This window comes from Oryza brachyantha, chromosome 3 (genome assembly GCF_000231095.2).
Source record: "Oryza brachyantha chromosome 3, ObraRS2, whole genome shotgun sequence".
NCBI lineage: Eukaryota > Viridiplantae > Streptophyta > Magnoliopsida > Poales > Poaceae > Oryza > Oryza brachyantha.
This window is the reverse complement of record NC_023165.2, coordinates 8835806-8862306: the sequence shown is the minus strand read 5'-3', so window position 1 is coordinate 8862306 and position 26501 is coordinate 8835806. Positions and strand designations below refer to the sequence as shown.

Here is a 26501-nt window from a genome sequence, read left to right as displayed (position 1 = left end):
AGAAAACACGCAAATACAGTACCGTTTGCGTAATGCAAAAATACGTAAACGCACGCCAGTTTGCGTACTGGTTACTGCAGTGGTCGGCGACAGCTCGTGCGTCTCACGCGAGGGCGTCATCAGTTCATCACGCATCCGCCGCTGCCGGGATCCCCTTCCATGCCGCCGCCTCTTTTCTTAGAGGCAAGGAAAGAAGAGAAGAGAAGAGAGTGCGAGCGGCGGCGAGGCGCTGGCTGGCTCCCTCTCAACGGCGACCTCATTGGCTCGCCATCTCTCTCTCTCTAGACCCTCCGCGCGGCGACCTGCCCGCTGCTAGCTCCACCATCCCGGAGGAGGGCCAGGCTGTGGTAGTGTAAGATGGCTTCGCCGGAGCCGTCCGCGGCGGCTGCCGGGGCGGACGGCGCTTCGGCTAGCCAGGCGGCCGTGGTGGAGCCGATTCGGATGCCGACGCCGGAGGAGATCAAGGGGCAGGACATCTGGAACAACTGCGCCGTCCGCAGCGTCGTCAGTGGCGTCATGGGTAAACACTGCGAGCCTCCTGCCTCCATCTCTTTTTTTTTTCCGCAAATAAAGTAGCTTGGATCCAATGCCAGTTTTTGTTGGAGTTAATGTTGATTGGGAAAGTTCAAGCTTGTGCTTGGTCTGGGTCCTGGGGTATGTTGGGACTATATGAACTTGGGAATCTGTTAAAGGCATGGTTTTGCTTTGTCTATTGAAACCACTGCGAACGTTACCGTGCTTTGGTTGGAACCTAATGTTGTCGAGCTTTGTTGGTCGTGTGTTTCTTTGTCCAAATAGTTAGAAGCAAGAGGATGCCGGTTCTGCAAGAGGTGAAATTTATTTTTCTTCTTTTAATGAACTTCAACCTGCAAATCAGAAACTGTGTGTGTGAGTAATACGTTGATTCGGTTATCCTCTCTATTTTTATGTGCTGTACTTAGAAATTTTGGTACACATAGATGACAATCAAGCTCTTGATACCATAGAAAAAACAGGCGATGTTTTTTTCCATGTAAAATTCTTTGATATAATGGACTTTCATGTGAAATGCTTTGAGATAATACGTTGATTCAGTTATCCTCTGAATGAACTTTCATGTGAAACGCTATGAGATAATGGAGACGCGTATGTTTCAAGCGAACCAGCCTCAGATATTTTGGGTGCAACTTTTCTTGTAGTGATTTGTCATGAGAACGAAAATTTCACTTCTGTCAGGTAGGATTTGGAAAATGCAAGAAAACTCCACTTCAAGTTTTTTTCCTGCAGTGCTACTATCTAGGTGCAGTTTGATTAGTCAAACTTTACTGTTTTTAGAATACAGAAATTACAATGAAATTTAATATTTTTGATGCCTGGCACATTCCACTTTAACTTGTATAGCTTTTCAGCAGCTTCTTGAACATATATCCAATCTACATGGCAATAGGGAAAAATTTGTGGTGTAGAAATATCTTCTCTTTTTTTTTTGCCTCGTATCATGTTCTTTATAACTATTTGCAATAAATTCAGTTTATTGCATACTGTTTTTAGCTCTAGTCCATCATAATATCAGTATTAACTACCAGTTTGGAAATTTTCGTCAATATTCAGTGATACTCACTAGAGCCTAGCTTGAAGTGTATATTTTTTCCCTTTTTTACCCAATGAATATGTGGCAAGACGGTATTAACACTGCAGCCATTTAATTCCCTAGGGGGTGGTCTTGGCGTGCTTATGGGACTATTCTTTGGAGCTTTGGACAACCCAATTACAACAGAGGAGATGACAGCAAGGCAGCAAATAGTATACACAGCTAAGCAGATGGGTAGGCGAAGTATAAGCAATGCCAAAACCTTTGCAGTTATGGGCCTGATTTTCTCTGCTGCGGAATGTGTCATAGAGAAGGTAGATGTTTATTTTGTTCATTATGAATGTCTACAATCTATTTTTACTGATTTTGACTGACTTCTCATGTTCTTGCAGGCTCGTGCAAAGCATGACACTACCAATACAGCAGTAGCTGGCTGTGTCACGGGAGGAGCTTTAGCTGTAAAAGGTGATGTTTTTCAAGAAATTAGCCCATAAATTAAGTTGAACTTTAAGTTTAACAAAAATATATAAACCCCAAGTATTGTTGTTTTAAAATAGGTTGAGATGGATCCACATCACATCATTTAGCTATTTTTACCCTGGCTGGCTGGATGTTTTCGTGTAATTCATATAGTTGAACAAATGATATATTTCCTGCTGCAAGTTTCATTTCTAATAATCAGAAGCTGGATGTACTTCTATCTTCTCACTTGTTTGCAGTAGAGCATGTCCCTGACTAGATTTTGGTTCGTGATTTTGTATCACTGTTTTACTGCAATGCATTTGTGTTTAGCACCAATTGTTTGGTACTTTCGGTTTTGTGAGCTTGTAAATCACAAATGAGGGGAACAACATTATGGATCACATTACATCTTAGCCTATCACTTTTCTATTTATTGCTCCTGCTTTATCTCTATTTGAAAATTCACCAAGGGAAATTGTGCTTTCTTGTAGGTGGTCCTAAAGCTACATGTGTTGGATGTGTGGGGTTTGCTACCTTCTCGGTAATGATTGAGAAGTTCTTTGATCGTCATACTTGAATCATTTGATGGAAACTTTGTGTCACCCTATCCGCCATTAATTTTAAGTGAAGCTTTTTGTAGCAAGTTAGCAACCATGAGATGGATTGAGCACCCAGAAAACCAAGCCATTTTACAACATTCACTGTTTGACATTGTCTTATGAGGTCTTGCCTTGCAGGCCATGGTTTTGTTATTCTACCAGTACTACCCAACATCGTAGGCATAAGCTAGAGTAGCTGCGAGGTCTATAGAAACCAAGCTTTAATACAATGATTTCGAGTTATGCAATATGTTGTATTATTCTCACTATACGGCTGCTGCTATATTCATCCCTATCTTTCCGCATCTGCTTATGCGTATAGACCTTTAAATTTAGAGTTGTTTTTAAGTTTTTTACTTGAAGTTTATTTTCTAATCTTAACTTTTAGAATACTAAGAATACGTATATAAAATTTTATTCACATTATTTTTTGTTTGTAAATATGACATCCAAACGATCACCCTATTATTTTCGCAATCGGTGGCGAATTGGCTAGGTCTCACCCCATTAAATGCTGATTAGAATATGTATATTTAGTTATATTTGTTTTTTATCCTAAACTTTGTAAAAGTTAAATTTGATCTGGTATAGTTGGAGTGATACCACGTTTTAACCTTTATTGTAAATTATCCTTTTAAAAAATTATAAGACGCATAAGAAGGTTTCGCTTATAAACCACAGCGACACCTAGTCTTTTCGCTGTTGATTATACAACCTGAAATTTAAAATTTAAAATTTAAAGTTAATTTAAAGTTTTTCATAATAACATTCTTAGTTTTTTGCTTTTGCTTATGCTAGCCAAAATTTGAATTTAACCTTAAATATGAAGTTGATTTGAAGTGTTATTATCAAATTTTATTTCGTAGTCTTTGTTTTAGATTGGTAATAATACGTATATAAAATCTTTATTCGTAACTTATTATTTGTTTGTTTATAAATACGATGTTTGGCTTTTTTTTTTCAGAAAGTAAAAAAGATGACAGCGTGAAACTTCAAAGATATAAATTCCTTGTTATAGACAAATGTGATTACAGACACCTGTCAATAAACAACGTCTCGTCTTAAAACAAAACGTCTCTCTCTCTCTTGTGTTTGCATATATGTAGTATCCACGTGAAGAGGGAAACTAGGAGAATAAAAATAGCCTAGGAAAATGAAAACTACATCGTCTTTTCTGGCCGACGAGATGTATCCTATATTCCTACTATGGCTAGTCGTCGATAATGGCGATGAGCAGGGACGCCTCTTCAGCATCCGGCGCCTGATCATCTGCAGCAAAGGCAAAGACAAAGAACACTCTTGTCAAAGTGTCAATTCAACCGATCGATCAAACAAAATTGACAGAAGTACAAAACTGTTGTAAATCGGTTTATGATTAGAACATGCACAGATTAGAGACAGATTAACAATGATGAACCCGTACCTGTGGGGAGGTTTGATATGAGCTGCTTCATTATCCCACCGCCATTCTGCCCATCCCCCTTCTCTTCAGCCGTACTATGGTCAGCAGCATCGCCATTGCTCATCCTAGCGTCGTCCTCGTTGCCGACGCCGTGCTTCGCATGGCCATTAGCACCGGACATGGCGACGCCAATTTTGGAGGCGACAGCGCCCAGGATCCCAGCCTGCTGGCCCTGCTCGTCCACTTCATTTCTCTCTTCCTCTGTCTCCACTGTCCCAAAACGAATTTAGATACGGTTAAGTCCAAACAAAGATGCAGATTTGCTGATCTTATGGAGATTGATTGGAGAGCAGAGAATCCTCAGCTGAGGCCGGCAAGGGCGAGCCAGACAGGAGATTACCGAAGATTCCGCCGCCGCCATTGTCATCTCTCTTTCCTTCCTCCTCGCCACCGGGAGCAGCAGGCACATTCCCATCGCCATTGTGCTCGCCGCCGCCGTCGTCCTTCTCAGCATCGCCGCTACCATTAGAGCCTGACATGGCCGCGCCGATCTTGGACGCCACGGTGGTCAGAAACCCACTCCCGTCACCTGGCTCAACGCCACCACCATCTACTTCTCCGTTGCCGTGCTCTTTCCCCTGCGCCATGGACTCGGTGGGCAGGATCTTACCGAAGATTCCGCCGCCGCCGCCATCGCCATCTCTCTTCCGTTGTTCCTCACCGCCACCAGAAGCAGCAGCCACATTCCCGTCGCCATTGCCTTCACCGTCCTCCTCAGCACCGCCGGACATGGCCGCGCCGATCTTGGACGCCACGGTGGACAGAAACCCGCTCTCCCCACCCGCGTCGTCTTCTCCGCCACGCTCTTTCCCCTGCGCCATGGCCTCCTCCTGCTCCCTCCTCTCCTCCTCGCCCACCGAATCCTCCATCTCAGAACCGGAACCAAGCCTCTCTCACGTGTGGCGGGGTGGAGTGGCTGCAACCGTCGCACAGTACTGCGAGCAGATCAAGACGAGCCGTGCCGTGCCTCGCCACGACGGAGGGAGGCGGTTGATAGATAGACAGCGGCGCGGGCGCGGGGACACGCGTCCGGCGTCCCACGGAGGTGGCCGGCGTTCCTTGCCTGGGGCCGCGTAGCCGCCCTGGCGCGCGCCGGTTGGCCCGGCAAATCGCCGTGATTTTTTTAACGCTTTGCGATTCTGGCGGAAGTGGGTGTCGGGGCGGACGGCGGATCGCACGCGCTGACTGCGCCGTGTCGGCGTGGATTTCCGGCCGCAGGAATGCAAAATTGTGGATGCTCGTTTTGACGCTTGGTCCCTCGGCTCGGTCCAAAGGAGTACAACAGCAGCGGTGGATGCAGCGCTGACCTGATCTGATCCGTCCGTTGCGCCGCATACGCAACCGTATCCGTCCGATCTGCACGTCGTCCTAGCAGAGGCCTACACATTTCCCACGCACGGGGCAGCGCTGCGCTGCGATCTGCTGCTGTGCCGGACCCTTTTTGGATGGAAAATACTGGGGTTCTTTTTGGTCCATTCGTGCTCTCTGAAATTTGAATTTTAAAGCTGGTTTGCACCTTATCAACTTTTAGCATTCATGAACTTTCTTAGCATATGGAACAATCAACCAGTTTCCTCCTTTTTCTTTATCAAAAGACTTAGTTCCGTTCTAAACTAAGGTCAGAATTGGCTACTTATTCGATTTTCTTTAGCATGCATTACAAGCTATTAAATTGTATGTAGAAAACTTTTTATATACAAGTTGCTTCAAAAAAATCAAACAAAATTATTATTGAATTTTTTAATAATTAATGTTTAATTAATCATATGATTATATTTATAATTTTATGCAGGGCAATATACCGTTTCGAACCTCTTTTTACAACGGAACCTTGTAATTCCAACGTAGTTTTCTATATAGTTTAAAAAAAACATAGTCTTCTATATGAAGTTATGAACAAGCATAGTCATCTACGGCGATACGTAGGGCCATTTGTTTTGAAACAAAAATTGTTCTTACCAAAATTTGACCACCATACTAATGTTTTTTCAAATATTGGCAAATTCTTTTGCTAGAAGCCAAACATGACCCTAGTTTGGCTTTAAACTAAATATAACTTTAGAGTTTTTTTTAACATCTTTAAAAAATTACCTCAAATATCATATTTTTCAGTGTAAAAAGTACCTCAAAGTACTAAAATTTATGATGTCTCAAGATACTTTTTAAGAACGGTAAAAAAAACCTATAACTTTAGCTTTCACAATATTGATACTGCTCATTTTTATATAGTTATATTTTGGTGAGATCAATTTTAACCGCGAACTAAACCGACCCGTAGTCTATCTAGGCTCCAGCAAGTGCAAGTAATATTTCACTGATGCCTATCACGAACACCATGTCGTGCGCCTGATGTTGTTGAGAACTTCTTGCGTTGGAGAGTCATTCTTCCTTACTGACAATGTAATGTAATCATCCTGTGGGATACACTATCTGCTGGTTTCGGAAAGAGAATAGAGATTTTGTGATACCGTACTTCTGTAATCAACAAGATCAGAGTGGCGCAGCGGAAGCGTGGTGGGCCCATAACCCACAGGTCCCAGGATCGAAACCTGGCTCTGATAATTCAGATGGGCTTCCCAATTATTTTCTGTTTTGTTGCAATATCTGATGATTCCGATCCTTTGTTTTTCGTTCTTACTGCATCTGAATATCGGATCCTCATGAGTCACGAAACGTGATAAATTCAGTTGGCCTTTCAATTTCTCAAACTTGCATCTGAATATCTGATCCTCATGAACTGCATCGCGATAAATTCAGCTGGGATTCCGATTTCTCCAACTCGCACATGGACCTGATTGATTCTCCAACTTTTTCTCCGTACCAGCACGAGCTGTCTTGCAGTCAGCAGTCATCCAGCGAGTTATATGCAGCCACATCCATCAAACATCTCCCGTATACAAACGTAAATCGCATCTTCAGGAAAAAAAAAAAAACCCTTGTAGAGCGACGCGCGATTGCGCGAAGCAGCGCTCGGGGCCTGATCCCCCCCCCCCCCCCCCCGGCGTCCCCCTCCCTGGCAGGATAAAACCGATTCCGCGGCGTCGATGTCGTGAGAAATCATCACGTCAAAGCCGTGAAAAATTTCTTAAACACCATCAAAAATTCAAAACCCCCCGGCTCACCCCCCCCCCCCCCTCGTCATTAGATTAAACCACACCAACCCACAGCACGCACAGGCAGCTAATTTAAACTCCCCACCCCCGGTAAGCTGTTGATTTGCCGGAAGGAAGCAGTTGCAGCCGCGCGTGTTTTATTATAACTTAACCAGTCGCCGTAAACTAATCCTGCCCGCTCGCTCTGCATGCGTCGCCCTCCAAAGAACCATTTGTGCGTGATTATTGTTACTACTGAGGGCTCACGCCTCCGTCGCAGTGGCATCGCCTCCTGCCATGTTTTTACCATGCCTTCCTCATCAGAGATCGAGATCGTCTTCTATATGTGCCGCTGCTGCTCATTTTGCGGTGGTCTCGTCAGAAGAGCCGTTCGCATGCTGGTGAGCTCACCGTGGTAGGAGGAGGAGAAGGAGAGGGAGGGGGAGGAGATCGAGGGATGGGCCGGCCGCCGTGCTGCGACAAGGCGAACGTGAAGAAGGGGCCGTGGACGGCGGAGGAGGACGCCAAGCTGCTGGCATACACCTCCACCCACGGCACCGGCAACTGGACCTCCGTTCCTCAGAGAGCAGGTCGTGCAATCGATCGACAGCATCGCTGATGGGAGCTTGCGATCAGAGACGCGTGCCTGCATTTGCTCGATCAGACCAGACCACGCGACATGCCGTTTTTTCTTATATATATATATATATATTGCTCTTTTCTTTCCGTTTTGGTGTGTAAAAATTTTGCATTGGTGGATTTGGGTGCAGGGCTGAAGAGGTGCGGGAAGAGCTGCAGGCTGAGGTACACCAACTACCTGAGGCCCAACCTGAAGCACGAGAACTTCACGCAGGAGGAGGAGGAGCTCATCGTCACCCTCCACGCCATGCTGGGGAGCAGGTATGAATACACGCAGTCGCGTTCATTCACTGCCTCGTTATATTTCGTCATTTCAGTCGTCGTCAGCAGCGTGTGACGGCGTGGTCCGTGTATTCTCTGTTTGTTGAAATCTCCTGATTGATCTGTCGTTGATGTAAGATAGATCCACCTTGCTGCCGTTTTGGAATAATCCACGTGCTTGTTGCCATATATCGAGTCTGATTTTGGCGATTTTGTGTTCATGATCGTTGCGGTTTCTGAGGTTAATGAATAGCTGTTTGTGTTGCGAACTATACTGAACATCCGTGAAAAATTGTATTGAATCCTGACATGAGAAATAGCTAGCGCACATATTTCCATTTGTTGCTGAAACCTCCTGCTTGATTTGGCGACTTTATGTTCTTGTTTGTTCTGGGTAATGCTGTTTTTGTTGTGAACTACTGAAGATCTGTCTAAATTGTAATAGTTAAAAAAACTAACTAGCGCACACAATCGACCTCTCTCATAGTCATTGGAGATGGAATCAACCTAGATGTGAACGAAAATGGCGTGACATAATAATCAAGGCCCTCTGAGCAATAACAAACTGATCCAGCAATATGAACGCACAATATGCATGCATGTAGCACCGTTATTTATTAGCAGTTAATTACTAGTGGTGATACTATCTTAAACCTTACTTAACTCACCTTGTTACCGATAACACTAAACACGTTATGACACCAGCTTTACCCTGAGACCGAAATGGGATCGAGCTAGTGTTTGTGAGCGTGTGACATACCAACGAATGATGCTACGATGATCAAGCATGCATGCAATTGCTGTAATCGAGTTTGTGCATGCGTGCAAATTGGCAGGTGGTCGCTGATCGCGAACCAGCTGCCGGGGAGGACGGACAACGACGTGAAGAATTACTGGAACACCAAGCTGAGCAAGAAGCTGCGACAGCGTGGCATCGACCCCATAACCCACCGCCCCATCGCCGACCTCATGCAGAGCATCGGCACGCTCGCCATCCGCCCCCCGCCCACAGCCGGCGTGGCCTCGTACGTCCCGGCCAGCCAGGCCGCCCCACCGGCATTCACGGCATACCACGACGCCCCGTACTTCGCCGCCCTGCCGCAGCAGCAGGTCGTTACGAAGGTCGAGGCCGACGCGCCCGTGTCGCCGGAGCAGAAGCCCCACCAGCTCAACTGGAGCGACTTCCTCGCCGACGATGCCACCGGCGCGGCGCTCGCCGGGCACGCTGACGCGCCGCAGGCTGCTCTCGGCCAGTACCAGGAGGGGCCGGCAGCGGCGGCTACCGGCATTGTGGGAGGCCGCGCGTTCGGTGACGTCGACGGTGCATCTGGCGCCGTCGACGACGGCGCGGGGGCTGCGTCGGCGTTCATCGACGCGATCCTCGACTGCGACAAGGAGATGGGGGTGGACCAGCTCATCGCCGAGATGCTCGCCGACCCAGCCTACTACGGCGGCGGCGGCGGCGGCTCCTCCTCGTCGGAGCTCGGGTGGGGTTGCTGATTAGTTGTCTGCTTAATTACACTGTTGTGGTGTTTTTACTTTTACCTTAGATCGCCGATTCCAATTTATGTATTTAACCATTGGTTTATCAGTTAGACAATTACTCTGCTACGCTCTAGGATGTGTGAAGTCATTAATTAAGTCGAGCAGTACTGCAGTAGCATGATCTATCGCTGGAAATTTGACATAATAAATCAATCAAGCAATCTAGCAGTACTGCAGTAGCATAATCGATCGAATTTATCGAGTAGGCAATCCTCACTGTGCGCGCCAAATTGTTATTTCAGCCATCAAGCGAGCAAGTTCCTCACGCATAGCATCTATTTTGCGCGCTCCATTGTAGTACTTCCAATTTTCAGCTACGAGTCCGCGTCGGAATCCGACTCCGAATTGCGTTAGAATTTCCGGCCTATAAATCGAGCGATCAGCGCTGTCTCATCCCATTGCAAGTTCACATCCCCCGTCTCGTCGTCTCGATCCCCCAACTCCCCTCTCCACCGCAAAGCCCTAGCTAGGGTTTCTGCTCCTCTCCTGCTCTGGCCGCTGGCATGGCCGCGCCCCAGAGGCCCCTGCGCCGATGGAATCCCTTCCTCGCTGCCTTCTCCTCCGTCGATGACGCCATCGAGGCCGCCGACCCGGGGCTCCTCTCCCGCGACGAGTTCCGGAGAGCGCGGGGACGCGTCGTCGAGATGCTCCGCGGCGCCGAGGACGACGCGGAGGCGGAGGAGCTCTGCCTCGTGCTCGACGAGATGATGGCGGAGTCGCTCCTGACGCTGCAGATCGTGCCCGTGACGCCGGAGAGGCTGGCGACCACCGATCTCGCCGAGGTCCTCGGCGCGATGAGGAAGCACGAGTCGGAGCGGATCCGCGGCCTCGCCACCGACATCGTCCGCGCGTGGAGGGCGACCGTCAAGAGCGACATTGTCAGGATGAGGTCCGCCCTGGAGAGGATTCCTCAGAGTCCGAAGCGAGTCGAGACCGGTCCCAATCTCGAAGCGAAGGTGAAGCAGGGATCATCGGCGCCCAAGAAGGCTATCACCAATGGCGGCTGCCACGTCAATCCGACGAAGACCTCAGCGCCGTCGCCACCCAAGAGAAGTGCTCCAGTTGTTGGCGGTGCTCGAGTCAAGACGGACGACAAGGGCGCAGGAGCAAAGCCGAAGGAATCGGCGCATCCGGCGAAGAATCTGCCGGCTGGCATCAGCCGCTTGGGCGACCGCCAAGATGGCATCAAGTCCTACCTCCGTGACCCCGAGAAGCTGGCGGCATTAGCTGCTCCAAAGCGGAAGCTTCATGAAGGATACCAAGAGGAAGAGGAAGCGAAGAAGCGGCGCAAGATGGCCGACATGGGCGCAGCAACAAAGCCAAAGGAGCCAGCGCTTCCGCCAAAGAAGGCGCCCGTCCTCGTTTCCAGCGCCGGCCGCCGCGAGAGCATCGAGCACCGCAATGAAGACGAGATGATCGCTTCCACAACGCGGAAGCTACGTGAAAGCTACCAAGAGGCGGAGGAGGCGAGGAAGCGGCGGCAGGTCCATATCATCGAGGATCCGAAGATGCTGAAGCAGAGGCAGCAGAAGATGCACCCAATCATGAGGATGCGGAGCAGAGCAAGCTCCCCCAGCTCCATCGGCGAGAAAGAGGCTCAACGTGTCGTCGCTTCGGAGGCGCTAGACCTTTAAAGACTCAGCAGTATTTACTTAGTTAGCTGTGCATCCAAAGATCACAGTAGCTTCTTGCGATGTAAATTGACTGTGCATCCAAAGATCACAGTAGTTTATTGTGATGTTCATCCAAATATCGCCTTAGCTTTTTGTGATGGCATGAACCCGCCCTATGTAAACAGCAAACCTTTTCTATGTATGTATTACTCGATCAGTGAAATCATAATAATTCGTACAATGAAGAGCGCTGTTACTGAACTCACGATCATGTTCTTCCGGAATTGTTTGAAACCATGCCGATCGAATTTCCTTGGAACTTCGCGCTTCCTCGTGCAGTTTAGTTCGTGCTGTCTGCGTCATCAGAGCGATCTCGTTATTTGGTTCCGAGTTGCAAGTTGCAACTCGCTCTGGCTCGGTCCAGCCCAGCGATGCGTGCGCGACGCGAGCACCACGGCTCGGCCCTCTCAAGATGGCGCAAGCGGCCCAGTCCAACGCCGAGCCGAGACGCCACTTGCTCCACACACAGCCACACAGACACAGTAGAGTGTCTCCGTTGTTTATTATCTTCACCGAGTCCACGGGCACACCACTTGCTCGCGGTCACCACCGATCAAAGCCCGAGACCGAGAGCTAGCCGAGGAAGACGACGACACGGGCGAGCTGGTTCCGCGGAGCTAGATCTTTTGGCCAGCATGGCCGGTCGCCTCCTGCTCGTCGCGCTCGTGTCGGCGGCAGCGGTCGTCGCCGGCGCGCTCCTGCCGCCGCGCGCGGAGGCGGCGGGGAAGGTCTCCCTCGCGCTCTACTACGAGTCGCTGTGCCCGTACTGCTCGCGGTTCATCGTCAACCACCTCGCCGGGATCTTCGAGGATGGCCTCATCGACGCCGTCGACCTCCGGCTCGTCCCCTACGGCAACGCCCACGTCGGCGCCAACAATACCATCTCTTGCCAGGTTTGATCTCCGGCGCCGCTTCTCTCCCTTGCCTGATTTTCCTTTCACGCGTGGTGAAATTGTAGATGGATCGTTCGATCGATTCATGGTAATCAAAGTGGCTCGATTAATCGATCAATTAGCTCTTGCCAACAAATTCTTGGACCGGTGCGCGGTAGCAGTCGTAACAACGTGGCATGACAGCGCCCTCAAAATGGGTCGCGATCGTGCTATCGTGTTTGCCACCATTTCTTTCTGTTCCCTTTGCGTCCTCACCTCTCAAACCTTTATTACAGTGGAGTACATAGCATCTGGAAATTTTACATGATTTTTGTAGTTTGGATCCCTTTAAATAGCTTAAATTTTCTATTTCTAGGTTCTAAACAAAACTAGAAATTACCGTGTTTTATGGTTCTATAATTGGTGATTGAATGGGAAGATTTTACTTTTTTTTTCAAATAAAGTGCAAATCTTCTTACAGGTTGTACTTATTATTGCAGATACAGATAGTTAGTAATGATTTGAGTTGACTTCGTAGATATAGGCGCAGTTAAAACAGATATATCATGGGTAAACTCTTTAATACGAGAGATATCTCCCGATTCTTAAATGTTATCTCAATAGTTATAGAAAATTATTTTTTACTAATAGATTAATGTGTAATATTTCACTAAATATATATACAACATTAAGTTTAGATTCTATAAATTGAAAAAATAAATATGTCCATGAATATATATACTAAGCAATGTTTAATTTATTTTTTTATAAATTGTAGAGGTTGAATTTAGACATGTATTTGAAGTGATACATTACATATAAATATATATTATTATTTTTAAATATTTCTTATAGCTACGAGATGAGTGCACGATAAGGATTAAAAATTTATTTGCATAGATTATGTTTCTGATTGAACGTACATATGCTGAGCGCTTTTACAACACGGTCACATGGAGAATTTTTGGGGGAAATATTATTTTTTTTATGGAAAATCGTGAAATTGGAGTTCGTTCGTGGGAAATCGTCAAACTAGTGGCCAGTCGAACATCCATAGGTCGATAGGAGGCAAATCGAACGACCGAACAGTGACTGGGTAACCGATCGAACAACCGCTTGATCGACAGGACCTGTCAAACAAAGGGAGTTCGACAGGTCTTGAACGGGAGGACCTATCGAACAGCCAATGTTCGACAGGTCGGTGCTATGGCTCAATCGATCGACAGGACAGTGGGGGATGAGGAGCTATCGATGTCCTAGAGATCGATAGGCTGTTCGGAGCCAAGGTGGTGGGGCCCGTCACCCTTCCACGGTTCGACAGACGCCTATCGATCTAGGGCTGTTCGACAGGTTACTAGTTTAGTGATTTTTCGTGGACATACTCTAATTTTACGATTTTTCATAAAAAAATAATATTTCTCAAAAAAATTCTTCACATAGAGGTCCCTGCACGTGGACCCTACCATCCAGCCTGGGCCCCACTCTCCTCCGTCCTTTTCCACTTTACGAGTTACTCCACACTCTCACACCTCGTTGCACACGTGGCCACAGGTTTTGACTTTACGCCACGAATCATCATCCGTAAAACGCAGCCAAACCTCACCACCATTCCACTCCACCTTCCCCCTCCGCCGCGACATCCACTGCTGCCGATCACCGGAGGCTATTCTAGCTGACTAGCTGATCGCCGGAGCGACGTACCGGGTACCTCCATGGCGGCCCTTCACCATTCCCGCCATGTCCCCTTCGTCGCCGTGCTCCTCCTGCTGCTCGGCGCCTCAGGCGCTGTCGAGGGGAAGAAGGGGAAGGTGGACGTGGCGCTCTACTACGAATCGCTGTGCCCATTCTCGGCGACGTTCGTGGTGGACCGCCTCGCCAAGGTCTTCAGGGATGGCCTCCTCGACGCCATCGACCTCTCCCTCGTCCCCTACGGCAACGCCCGTGTCAGGGACGGCAAAATCTCCTGCCAGGTTCTCCGCAATCCACACCCTCCTCCTCCTTTCGGTTCCCTGCTCACAAGTTTCACTGGAATTCTGGGCGTTCGTTGTCTTACTTCTTTCTTGGATCATGCCCTCCTGCTTTCGTCCTTGTGTCAGATGATTTTCTTCTTTTTGGGGCGTTAATTGCTGTTTGGTACTGGTGCTGGTGCTAATGAGAATACTGATTGATGATGCGGTTGAGGTGTTCGATTGTTGCAGCATGGCGGTGACGAGTGCTTACTGAACACCGTGGAGGCTTGCGCCATCGACGCATGGCCGGATTTGGTAAGCAGCTTGCATGACAAAAACCTGCAGCTTCTCTCTGCATAAAAAGCTTGCAACCTTTCTGCTCCGGATCTCGCTTATTACAACTCTGTGTTTTTGAGTGCAGAGAGTGCATTTCCGGTTCATCTACTGCGTGGAGAGCCTGGTGGTGGACGGCAAGCGCAGCGAGTGGGAGTCCTGCTTCGCGAAGCTCAACCTCGACGCCAAGCCTGTCACCGACTGCTACAAGAGCGAGCGCGGTCACCAGGTCCGTTCGTATAATCCTATGATCCATTGATCCTATGATCCATCCATCACTTGCATCCTAGTCCCTGAGACCGTTGGCCATTGTGTTTGCATCTTATTTGCTCAGCTCTCGCTCAAGTATGGAAGGCAGACTGACGCACTCCAGCCTCCCCACAAGTACGTCCCGTGGGTTGTCGTCGACGGTCAGCCGCTCTACGAAGTACGTGCCACTCTCTAGTTATCCTTTTGCAGGATCGAGTTGCAGTTGAGCTGAATGCATCTGCAAGAGTTCAGCGATCAACACCGATGCCTATGATCCATCCATCCTGCCCATTTCTTCTAGTTACGTTATTTTCTTCTGGTTCAGGATTACGAGAACTTTGAGGCTTACGTCTGCAAGGCGTACAAGGGCCATCCTCCCAAGGTGTGCGAGGGGCTGGCCCGTCCTCCGACTCCGACCGTACTGGAGCTAGCGGAGGGAGGCAACAGGGTCAGTTATTACGACTCCGGCGATATCAGGCTTAAGCCTGATGAAGACGACCACGCCAATATCAAGAAGGTGCTGCCAGATGGAGATGATGATGCTTGAATGATGGGGAACATATGAACACAGGGTAGTTCCATGTTTCTGTCTAGGTTTTAGGTCTCAGGTCATCAGTAATAATAAAGTGACTAAAAGCTATATATTGTGTATTTATGCAACCTAATTAGTCTGATCTATTTAAAAGGGTTGACCTCTCCGCGCACCAGACTCTCAGTAGGGCATCAATTTGTTGGCTGTTGCACTCGTACAGGTCCATGCTTCAGCACTAGCACTACAATGCATATACAGTATACCTGAGGAAAAAATATACCATAAGCTCTAAAACTCTTCACTTTGTGAAGCTGAGTCCATAAAGATCATTTTTTAAGTTTTTATTTTCACCCTGGCTAACCTTAGATTCGCCAAAGAACATGGGGTAACCTCAAGCGAACACTAATTGTTTCCTTTCTGAAAACTAGAAGAAAAAATGACACAAAAGCTGAGTGAACAAACCACCCATGCAACGCAAGCATGCAAGACCTTGCACTCATTTCTTTTCGTGCACCTCCGTGTACATTACAATTCAATTTCTTTCACCTAATATGCAAACAGGACCCAACACAAACGGTTCTGCTGGCATTTAGCACATTATCATCCGTGTAAATTGCAATTCAATCACTCCTAGAAAAATCCCTCCACCCAAAGTGCAGCTGTGTATCCCACATACCCCACCGGAAAACAGATCAAAGAGTTTACTTGGTATACTCCCATGAAATGGTTCAATTTTCTGAATTCTGATTGCTGCGAGATTAAACTTCTTCCTTCTTTCATGAAGTTCCCCACTGTCACTTTTCGTGGATGGCGAACTGATACTTTCCTTTGTTGATAACATCGTGTGAACTGCTTAATCAGACGCACCACTAACCATCACTGATACCCCATGATCCAGTCTTCTGGGCTCAACTGGATACTCCTATCAACCCATAGATATACATCGGAGTGCTCAATCCCAGGATGTCACAGATAATGCAACCCAAAGATCATTCGATGTCCCAGAAATATACATCCGATGTGTCTCAATCTGTTCATCTGTACTTAATGGAGTTGGGCTCGAATAGTGGCCATTGCTTATTCTCTCAATGACAGAGAATACAATTTCTCTTTGTATAGGTTCATGGCCGTTCAAAAGATTTCCCATGCTCAAAACTTTCCTCCATGATTGGTTAGCAGTTGGCGGAGGAAACAGGTTTGATACAGCATCTCTCTCATGCATCGCCACCTTTTCCTTAGCAGTGAACTCCTACGTCAGAAATTAAAAAGAAAACAGGAAGACAGACTTAGAAAATGACAGGAAAAACTTACCCATGTATTGCAGAGATCCTAATAAACTACCATCAGTTCTATACTATAAGACTTTTTAGCTTTGCCTAGATTTATCTATAATCAATGTATATGGTTTGCATATAAGTCTAGATATATTAGCATCCATATTAATTTAAGTCAGACTAGAAAATCTTATATTATGAAACGGATGAAATAATTTTATACAGCTTAAATTAACAAATCCAGTGTAACTAAAAATAAGTAGGGGCATCACTCTTAATGAAATACCTCCAGCACACAGACAGAAGAAGCTCACTATTACATAAAAGGAAAGTTTAGACTTGGCTGTACCCTTCATAATGGTCATCGCTTATCTGGTGGGAAAAGGCTATACATAGTAGACATATAGCACATGTAAAGGAAACTTGTTTTTTTTTTAAGCCCCTTGCGGGGTGTCTATTATAAAAAGGAGAGCAGAAAATTAATTACAAGAGTTCACGAAGAAGCGGGGACGGGGGGGGGGGGGGGGGGGGGGGGGGGTTACAACAAGAACAGCGTCATGGAGGACGCTTTGCCTAGTAAAGGAAATTTGTGAAGTGCATAGTGGAGTGGTGACAACTGGAACATCACTTAAAAGAACGTCTCCCACCAAAATAGGGGGGATAGGGGGCTGAGGGAAGGGGACACAAGCAAGCACATAAATAGTTTGAGATCTGAATCAACAGTTTCATTGGCTTCAGTTTAGTTAATGCGTGGAGGAGTGACAAACAAAGGTAAGGACTAGCACTGACCTTCTCATAGCAAACACTTTCCAAGCTAGTACCCATTTTTGGTAGATAGTAATTAAAGTAATCAGCAAAAATTGCTTGAGCCAGACGTGGAGCATCTGCAAGTTTTCGGTGCACTGAGGCAGCGAGAATAAGTAACTTCTCAATGTGCTCAAAAACTTGACAAATCCGCTTCAAGTCACCAGATAAGTCACTGATGTCAGATTTACCTGTCAAAATAATTGATCATATGGTTGTTCGGATAAAGAAGGAAACATGAAGATAAAACCAACACATCACAACAAAGGCATCCCATGGAAAATTAGTGCACCCATCTTGGACACAATGTGACTATAGATACTACAGTTTAGGCACGGTTTTATTATAAATATGCACCTTGGACAGACTTCAATGTTGAAGCCAATGTAGCATGTAGCTGATCCATTTTAGTCTTCATCAATTTAAATCCACCATATGTGGTTCTGTTCAGTATGTCTGCTGATGATTTGAAGGCAGTGCAGACCATTTGCTCGAGGAGCTGCTGTGGTCTTAATGTTTCAAGGTAATGAAGTACCTGGACACCACATACATGTAAAAGTTTAGTAGAGAAATCATTTGAATATTATCATATATGGTGGCTATGATTTCTTTTTCTTCAATGTATACAGTTCAAAATTCCATCTGCCACCTAAAAAATGTGCCAATCTATCATATTTTTCTGTCTTGTAGCCTTTAACATACATAATTTGTAGACAAACTATAACTGAACAACCAACCCTACATAGGTGCCACGTCATCCTAAAGAAAAATTACATGTGCATGGGTTAAAGATCAAACCACCTTTTCTCCCTCTCGAATAGGATCAAGCATAGATCTCTGTTCGGAGACAGGTAAAGCAGGAGCATCATTCCAGATTTTACGCCACATATTCCCATTTTCAGACATACGCTGAGAAAGCCTTCCTTTGGGTGGCCAACCTGAATAACCCTCTGCTTTGTCCTCACTCACCCAGTCACCAGGTGAGTGCCACCGAATAAAATCTTCAAAAACAGCATCTGGGTTTGCAGCTTTAAAAGCAGACATATCTATGCATGGAGAATTTCTTATTAGTAACAAATGAAATTCTACAATAAGACAAACAGAAAAGGACAGCATTCACCAAAGAAATTGTGCCCATTGATCATTCAGCATAAGAAATAAAACAAAATTCTTCAGTGTAGTAGTTATTTGAGTACTAAACAAATGATAGCATATGGCAAGCACTAAAAAACTGACCAGAAGATAATACATCCCGTTCCAATTGACCAGACAATCCCTGTAGTAACAGAGGAATGACATAATTTTAGACAAGTACGATATAGTACACTTCAGACAATAACAAAAAAGATGAAATGACAATGTACACATATATTATGACAGAATGCGCATTTGTGCATATCACCCTATGCCACTTACATAGGCTTCAATAACTAGATGCACTAGAAATCTACGAAACAAAAACATGTGGACCATTAATTCATTTTAACTGCAAGTTCAAGAACTTACAACAGCATTTCCAAAAGCTTCAGCAGCATGGAGCCTTTCTTCATGCATATCTTCAGTCATCAAAAGTGCATCCTAAGAAACTGATGTGAAAATAAGCAGGGTGTGTGTGCACTCCATATTAAATCTGAAGAAGACATAGGCCAAACAGAACCTGAGTATATGGTACATGCATTTCTTGAAATGTATTCAGAAGCATCATCGAGGGGACGACACCTGCTGATCCTTTACGAGTCTTGTTTTGTGCCTGTTCGTAATAAAAAAAAAGTTAGAATCAAATTCTTCAAATTTTGAGTGCACAAGCTATATTGTATCAGATATTACCTCATTATTTGAAATACCATCTTCATGTGCATGATCAGTACTCTTCTCACGACTCAATGATTTCTTTCTCTCAATGCATATTGCAAGCTTACGAGGAAAAAAATCACAAAATTAAGTAAGTATGCTGATCTATCAGAAAACAGTATATCCAGAAAACACAATACAAGTGTAGCAGGGAGTAATGTTAAAATATGCAAGTGGCAACTGTTTGCCACTCAAAATGAAAATACAATTAAGCTCATAAGAACCCTGCTCATAGAATGGCTAGATTTGTACAATCAATCATTTGTGAGACATACAATAACTATCAGATGAACAATGCCGTACGTACTCAAGTAGGATGGGAGATGGGCTACTATGAAAGGCTGTGTTCTTTTACACAGCTTATTCTCAGATTTTTTTTTTCCCCAGCTTTTGCATGCATGCTTCCCGAACTGCTAAATGATATATTTTTTGCAAAAAGTTTATATATAAAAGTTCATCTTGCTTTTCTAGAGTAGATTTTCAACTTTTTAGTAGTTAATTCAATCATTTACCAATAAATAACTATAAAAGATCAGATATTTTTTCATCACCAAAAGAACACGGCCGAAGTAGTAGTTAGAATTACCAATTTACCAAACAACACCTTGTGGAAACACGCAAACAAATAGACCGAATATGTGTCCCCAATAGAAGTCAAAAGCAGGTCTATTATCTACTTTTGATAAGCAAAGTAGCAAAAAAAATACACAATGCATGTATATACCATTAACACGAGCTATGATTTTCACTTAATATCAACGGACAACATAAGATAGTAGCATTTGGTAACAGGCTGGTAACCTCTCAAATGGAAAGAACTAAAAGGACAACAGTACAAGTACCATATGCAACTTTTGGTGTATCAGACAAGTAGAGAGGTCGATCTTAGATGTGGTCTTCATCCTCGGTAATCGTTCTGATTCCTCCCAGCACCAACGAATTTCACGCACAAAGTCAATCCACAGGACAGCTATTGCTGAAACAACAAATAAGTCCAAGTATTAATAATAGTGCTCATCATATTAAAACATAGACACTATAAGAAAGTGCAGGGCAAAACACAAGCCTCGTATATTGCAGTTGCCAAACCATAGTGCATGCAAGCAGAATTGGGCAAAGAGCGAATCTGAAGGTGCTCCTTTCATGGCACGGCCATACTTATTTTCTGCATCCACATAATTTGAGTTCCCAACCTCTGACAAATAGAAACATAAGAGTTTATCAATTCCCTTATCCAAATGAACTATCGAAATGTGCAGAAGTGAAGTGAAATTCAAGATAGCGTCATAAGCAATGATTATGTATTTGTTTCTCAGCAAGGTCATTTCAGTCTACAACCCAAAAAGGGCACCATTGGCATTGAGAAACCAGAAGATAAATGTAGCCATGGGAGTAAATGGAATGACTGTCAGTTCAAGCAGGCGAGGCTACAAACAAGGCATAGAACTAGACACGAAGTACAACACTGCACAAGCATACTCCTGCTCCTGCCAAACCATGGCCATCCCAAGAGAACGTTTTTAGGCAGTCATCCATACTCCATGTAGGCTAGAGGAACGTTGTCAGCCTCAGATCAACTGATCTATCTACTTACTAAACAAAGAATATGACCATGTTCCTCAAGTAAAGTACAGCTACTGTGGATGTAGCAGATGAGCTTTGCGAACTTCTGAAGTACAATGCAAAAAGATGAACCAGCCTAATTACTAAACTGCTCTAGTACAGCATTATGGGTCATACATTAGGTTTGGCAATTATGCTCACTATATAATGATTCATGAATCGAATTTGGTAAGAGGTGGAAGGAGAACAGATAAATACCATCATTGAAAAGATCTTTCATAACACGATCAACAACAGATGGTGGAGGTACAGTAATGGTAGATTTTGAATTTTCCTGGCCTGAAGTATCTGCTGTCTAACACGACAGATTAAAATCAGAAAATGCTGAATAATAATAGCTGCATTGCTTTCAAAAATTTGAGACATGCATGAAGCTCTTAACCTGCAACAAAATCCTCCAAAAACTGTGCCTCTGCTGATGATTCAAATGCTTTTACCAAGAGTTGTAGCTGGGATGCAAATCCCACAAACTTTCCAATAGAATCATCAATCCTGGTCCACAGTACAAACATAAATAAAAAAGAATAGATCCAGCAGAGGTAAAAGAGGTAATGCAAATAGCAGGTTGAAGTAAAATTGATGTAAAAAGTATGAAAGTAATTCTAAGGTGCATATATCACAAGGAATTTACAAGTTATCTTACATGTATGGTGATACAATTGGGTGAAGAAGCCAGCTATCAGCATCAAATGACGAGGCATTTTCAACCTCAGCCATCTCAAGGGTCTCCTCAAACACTCTCTCTCCCCAAATGGCAGTCAACTCAAAACCTAAAATACATGGCACATGTAAATTATAAATAGTTATGTAAATAGTAAATACATGAGGCAGAGCATACTTCCAAACATACCAATTACCAACAACTACTAGAAAAAATAGAGATATGCTGTAAAAGTTTGTATCTTCATTGCAATTGAACTTCTCAGAGCATATCGTATGCAGTGTTGCTTGGCCCTTGTTAGGATTCTATTAGTATAAAAGAGAATGTGAAGAAGAATTATTCGACCTTCTCTGACATGGAAAGTTGGATTTCTAGGTCAAGATGTCATGGTTCATGATTCATTTGCACTTATGTCAACCAAGTCCCAGTATCAATCACAATGATATGCATCAGAACTATAAAGAAAACGTGCTGACAAATAATAGAATGGCACATATAATAGGAAATATTCTTTAAAGTTAATATGATAATTATAATATAAACTGCTAGATCAATTTTTGATAGCATTAAGTGGTATTGTTTGGCTGCTCTTGATGATTAAATCCATGTGTAAGGTTACTATTTTCCACTTGTGTTATTTTTGGGAGTAAATATTACTGTTTCCATTTCTTTAACACTTTTTTAACACTTGTTGCTTTTGAACAATATCTTGTTCCACAAATATTTGGCATCATAATTCATAATGCATGTTTCCCATATTTCCCCTGTTAACTCTACATTTATCTGCAACTTCCTTGCCGCATTATTTGTTCTGGAAATAACTTCGAAGATCATTTTTTTTTCAAAACAAATTATTCAAAAAACAAAAGAGTAGCAAAGTTGCCACAAGGAAAAAAAAAGGTCATAGTTACCTTTGACTGGATCCTCAGCAGAATACCACTCTGCCCAAGAGCAGTCGTCATCCCATTGTTTTTTTGGATGGTTTACAACTTCATTTTCCGCTATTGGCTCATTAGCTTCGGACACTAAAGTTTCCTCATTATCATAATCATATTCAGGAGTCCTGTAGGAAAGCTTCATGGAGAAGTTTACCTTTACCCTTGCAGGAAAATCTGTAGAGGATAAAACCTCCAAACAGAAAAAAAAAATACAGGTCACCCATGTAACAGAGTAGCAAAGCAGTGCAAATCAGTGCTGTGGCTTTGAAGAGTCAGAGAACAAGATAACTGCTGAATAAAAACAGGTGATATATTTCTATAAGTTCAAATGTAATGGACTAATTGTTGAGTGGTATTAGGTGGAATCCCCCCTTTCGTATATCCAATTATCCATCATATGTAAATTTTCTTCGAAAAGGTTGAATACTTCTGGTGTTTAAAAATGAGGCAAACCTTTCAGATTTCAGTAGATCTTGCATGATCAAGTTCGAATTTCAAACAATATGTATCTCAATTGTGAGGTTCAAATCATAATGTGATGGCAAATGCAAATAAACTTGCTTCCATGATACTCCCTCCATTTGATTAACACTGATTATTTTATGATTTATGAGGATATAACACAAGTGGGTTGTACAGGAAATAACTCTCATGTCCCAGTTCTAATGTATCAGATATAAGAGAGAATAGATAACTAAATTCCATGCACACCTTGTATTTTCAAACTAGATTATAAAATATATATGCACAATATCTTGAAACACAGGTATTTACTAATCAATCACTGCCATCCTAAAAGGTTCTATGAAGAAACAACAGCAACCAAAGTTATAAGAAATACTCACAAATTTGGATAGAAATAGCTCATGTAACCCAGTTCTAATGTATCAGAGATAAGAGAGGATAGATAACTAAATTTCGTGCACGCCTTGTATTTTCAAACTAGATTATAAAACATATATGCACAATATCTTGAAACACAGGTATTTACTAATCAATCGCTGCCATCCTAAAATGTTCTATGAAGAAGCAACAGCAACCAAAGTTATAAGAAAATACTCACAAATTTGGATAGAAATAGCTCATGTAACCCCTCCAAATGCATCAGTCGTATCGGAACCTGGCTACCAATGCGATCAGCTTCAAATCTTCGAGTAAATACAGTTCCCAAATTTTGGATTCCTATATATGCTTTACGTGAAGGGTCATGCACTGGCACAAAGGCTGGCCAATTGCTAAGAATGTAATTTATGTCAGTAAAATTAAACAATGATAGATGTTACACTAGCAAACAAAGAAATATTCTGCCAACTAAGATTCAAGCGCCATGAGCGGATGAGCCCATGACTAATTGAGATGTAGAAATGCAACGTGCGTGATTCAATATTCCTTCATATAGACAAAAATTCACTTGTTTCTGCAAGAAGACTGAATATACTAATATCATATAACAATATGCTTCCAGATTCAGAACAAACATTTCTAGTGCAAAACATTGGAAAGGGACATTCCAGATTGAGTATGGTTGTACCAAAGAGGACTAGCATTGACAGCACAAAGTGAAATTTAATCAATTGCTTTGTTAAGGTGTGAACAGAAAAAAAGTGTCATCATTGATAATTTTATCTACCTTGCCGAACAATATGCACAATCTGTAACATATTTAATTCAACGGGCTACTCACTGTTATATCTTCATAAGTTAGTCAAAACTTACTCACCCTCCACAATTAGACAGAGCAATTGCTACTGAACTCAAAAGCTTAGTTGATTCAGGATCATCGAGCACCACGCCGCTGGCACTCAAGGGAGCAATTATCTGTGATCACATAAAAGCATAATGACTTCATCTGTGTTAACTGGCTTATGCATGTCTACTGGGCTACATGACGCATTAGAGGTTGGTGCAAATTTTATAAAAATCAATGGCTATTTATGTACTAGTTTCAATGTTTTTTTATCTAAACCTCAAAGCATTAGCTAATGAAAATCATAAGGCAATATAGTTTATCAATATACCCAAAAGGGCATCACATGGCATCTGAAGAGTATGCTTATGTGAATGCAACAAGGTCACACCAGATTAACTTTCTTGTGTTAAAACTGCAATAAATTGAAGGGGGTAATTTGTATAAATCATATAGCACATACCAGAAACTCATTTACTCCAAAAGATAGCTGCATACTATGTGTATCATCATCCCAGTACGAATGTTTCCCTGCAGGAAGGTATTAACAACTGTCAGGAAAAAGTTACTAAACGAGAAAAATGTTAGGAAAGGATAACATCACATGCACTGAAGACATTATCAACTTATTTTCTCTTACCTTTTGCAGATTTCGTGAAATGGTATTCCATACAATAGACTCTTTTCCCATGCTTCAGTTCACGTTTGACCACATACAAGTTTTCGAAGGAAGGCACACTCTCTGCACCTTTTTGCTACAAGAACATACCCAATTAAAAAACAAACCCCCCAAAAGAAAATCAAAAATAAAACATTACCATACAGTGGATGAAATCAAGTGACAGGGAGAGCATACCATCAAGATCTTTGGGCCATCAGCAAGCCATTGACGGCAAATAGCTTCTATCTCAGATATAAACCTTGATACCCAAAAAAGCTCTTAAGTGCAGTTATATATAAGTGACCCTTTGAAAATTGAAACTAATTTTAAATAGCTAAACAACAAGATTAAAGTTGGAAAGTATCATTGCAGTACCTCTCCCATGATGAAGCAATAGTGAAATCATCAAACCGCTCTAGCTGCAAAGATGCAAATAGCATCGTGAATCATCAGCCACTTGACCGCTTCCAGAGGTACAACGGGAATAGAATGCTGAATTACAACATCTGTTGTTGCTACAGTAGTATTGCGGAGTCACTGTTAATCTAAACAAATGATGAGGCCAAGGTTACCACCTACAGTTGCAGAACACTAAGCTTTTATGCAACACAATGATACGTTACGTAATTTAGCATTGCAAATTCAGATATTCACTTAGTTTTTCCGTGTCTCCGAGCAATTCGCAGCAGAAAACGTCTAAATGCCGCTCGAGCAGAAGTGCATTCCCGTAGTTCAAAAACGAACTCAGTTCACTGTTCACAACATATCCATGACCCGACAGGCCAATGCGTCGAATTACCCCATCATTACAACCTTAAGCAACCAATATGCCCAATATCGCTCTCAAATTTCACGAAGTCATGAAGAAACGTCACAATTCGTACCACGACCATAGCAACAACACCACACTACCGATCCCCGCAAGCTCGCTGCCAGACAGTAATCACGCCCGACAGAGAAGCGACCAGCATATGCGCGCGTACCTCCTCTTCGGCCTCCTCCTCCGCCTCCTCCTCCTCGTCCTCCCCGATCCGCCGGTGTTTCGCGTACTTGGAGGAGGAGGAGGAGGAAGTAGAAGCCATGGAGGCGTCGGCGTCCGCGATTCGCTCCTCCGGTGAGGTGGAGGCGGCCGGCGGCGAGGGCGGCGTCGCGAGGAAGCCTCGTCAGATCGGGGCGTGATGGGGGGGGGGGGGAGTGGAGGTGGTGGTGTGCCGATGCCGCGTCGATCGACGAGACGAACCCGACGGTGCTGATGACACCGTAGACCGTACGCTGGTCGCACCATTGCATCCGACTCAGTGGGTCCGCAAGGCGAGCGTTGGTGCGCCTCGACCGTACAGGGGCAATTTCGTTTGTTTCGATCTGATATTGATATTCTCATTTTTTAAGAGTTTTTATTTTTACTAATATTTTTTAACTTAATACACAGATTATACAGTATACTAACGGTGTTAAGTTAGTTGTTAAAGTATAATTTTACCTTTTGTCGAGAATTTATTTTTACCATTTTATTCTCAATAGTGCTTATATTGATATATATATATTGATGTGATTTAGAACGGAGGGCGAAACCGCAAATGACAAAAATATAAAAATAAAAATAAAATTTTCGATAAAGGGTAAAATGGTACTTTAACGGCTGACTTAATATCATTAGTATACTCCATCCAAAAGAGGGGCAAACTTTTGATTGAGTCAAAAAAAACAAGGATAAAAATAAAAATCATAAAAAGAAGGGGTAAAATCAATATTAGAGTTCAAAAT

At 43.8% G+C, this 26501-nt stretch overlaps 6 protein-coding genes and 1 non-coding gene across 10 annotated transcripts; 5 read left to right on the top strand and 2 right to left on the bottom strand.

The window, feature by feature from the left end:
* Window positions 1–123: 123 nt before the first annotated feature.
* On the top strand, window positions 124–2943 carry LOC102713529 (mitochondrial import inner membrane translocase subunit TIM22-4-like). The gene is made up of 4 exons (XM_006649866.3): window positions 124–520; window positions 1694–1884; window positions 1963–2035; window positions 2524–2943. The coding sequence occupies exons 1-4, from the start codon at window positions 358–360 to the stop codon at window positions 2607–2609; spliced, it is 513 nt and encodes a 170-aa protein (XP_006649929.1). The 5' UTR covers window positions 124–357; the 3' UTR covers window positions 2610–2943.
* A 694-nt stretch (window positions 2944–3637) lies between these two features.
* Window positions 3638–4986, bottom strand: LOC102713250 (circumsporozoite protein-like). Of its 2 annotated transcripts, none has more exons than XM_015835309.1 (3): window positions 4434–4986; window positions 4055–4303; window positions 3638–3900 (listed from the first exon to the last, which is right to left on the bottom strand). In XM_015835309.1, the coding sequence occupies exons 1-3, from the start codon at window positions 4960–4962 to the stop codon at window positions 3842–3844; spliced, it is 837 nt and encodes a 278-aa protein (XP_015690795.1). In that variant the 5' UTR covers window positions 4963–4986; the 3' UTR covers window positions 3638–3841. The 2 variants fall into 2 exon arrangements, with proteins under 2 accessions (XP_015690795.1, XP_015690796.1); XM_015835310.1 differs by having other exon boundaries at window positions 4704–4986.
* Window positions 4987–6582: 1596 nt separating this feature from the next.
* On the top strand, window positions 6583–6654 carry TRNAM-CAU. The gene has a single exon. It is a non-coding gene; the product is annotated as a tRNA-Met (tRNA).
* Window positions 6655–7442: 788 nt separating this feature from the next.
* LOC102712972 (myb-related protein Zm38-like) lies at window positions 7443–9815 on the top strand. Its single transcript, XM_006649864.2, has 3 exons — window positions 7443–7775; window positions 7956–8085; window positions 8922–9815. Exons 1-3 carry the CDS (start codon window positions 7643–7645, stop codon window positions 9583–9585), a joined length of 927 nt encoding a protein of 308 aa, XP_006649927.1. The 5' UTR covers window positions 7443–7642; the 3' UTR covers window positions 9586–9815.
* Window positions 9816–10133: 318 nt separating this feature from the next.
* On the top strand, window positions 10134–11431 carry LOC102716859. Its single transcript, XM_006651217.2, has one exon. It carries the CDS (start codon window positions 10134–10136, stop codon window positions 11262–11264), a length of 1131 nt encoding a protein of 376 aa, XP_006651280.1. The 3' UTR covers window positions 11265–11431.
* A 395-nt stretch (window positions 11432–11826) lies between these two features.
* Window positions 11827–15404, top strand: LOC102712234 (gamma-interferon-responsive lysosomal thiol protein-like). 2 transcript variants are annotated; one of them, XM_006649861.3, is made up of 5 exons: window positions 11827–12196; window positions 14374–14439; window positions 14546–14686; window positions 14792–14884; window positions 15032–15404. In XM_006649861.3, exons 1-5 carry the CDS (start codon window positions 11939–11941, stop codon window positions 15251–15253), a joined length of 780 nt encoding a protein of 259 aa, XP_006649924.1. In that variant the 5' UTR covers window positions 11827–11938; the 3' UTR covers window positions 15254–15404. The 2 variants fall into 2 exon arrangements, with proteins under 2 accessions (XP_006649924.1, XP_006649925.1); XM_006649862.2 differs by lacking the exon at window positions 11827–12196 and adding an exon at window positions 13860–14145.
* A 68-nt stretch (window positions 15405–15472) lies between these two features.
* On the bottom strand, window positions 15473–25908 carry LOC102712704 (rab3 GTPase-activating protein catalytic subunit). 2 transcript variants are annotated; one of them, XM_006649863.3, is made up of 21 exons: window positions 25721–25908; window positions 25113–25156; window positions 24933–24996; window positions 24717–24831; window positions 24540–24607; window positions 24110–24207; window positions 23453–23624; window positions 22363–22579; window positions 21434–21560; window positions 21173–21282; window positions 20989–21081; window positions 20234–20362; window positions 20010–20143; window positions 19144–19230; window positions 18974–19066; window positions 18823–18894; window positions 18553–18592; window positions 18118–18362; window positions 17674–17851; window positions 17302–17507; window positions 15473–16487 (listed from the first exon to the last, which is right to left on the bottom strand). In XM_006649863.3, exons 1-21 carry the CDS (start codon window positions 25817–25819, stop codon window positions 16191–16193), a joined length of 2688 nt encoding a protein of 895 aa, XP_006649926.1. In that variant the 5' UTR covers window positions 25820–25908; the 3' UTR covers window positions 15473–16190. The 2 variants fall into 2 exon arrangements, with proteins under 2 accessions (XP_006649926.1, XP_015690823.1); XM_015835337.2 differs by having other exon boundaries at window positions 20989–21078.
* Between the last annotated feature and the right edge of the window lie 593 nt (window positions 25909–26501).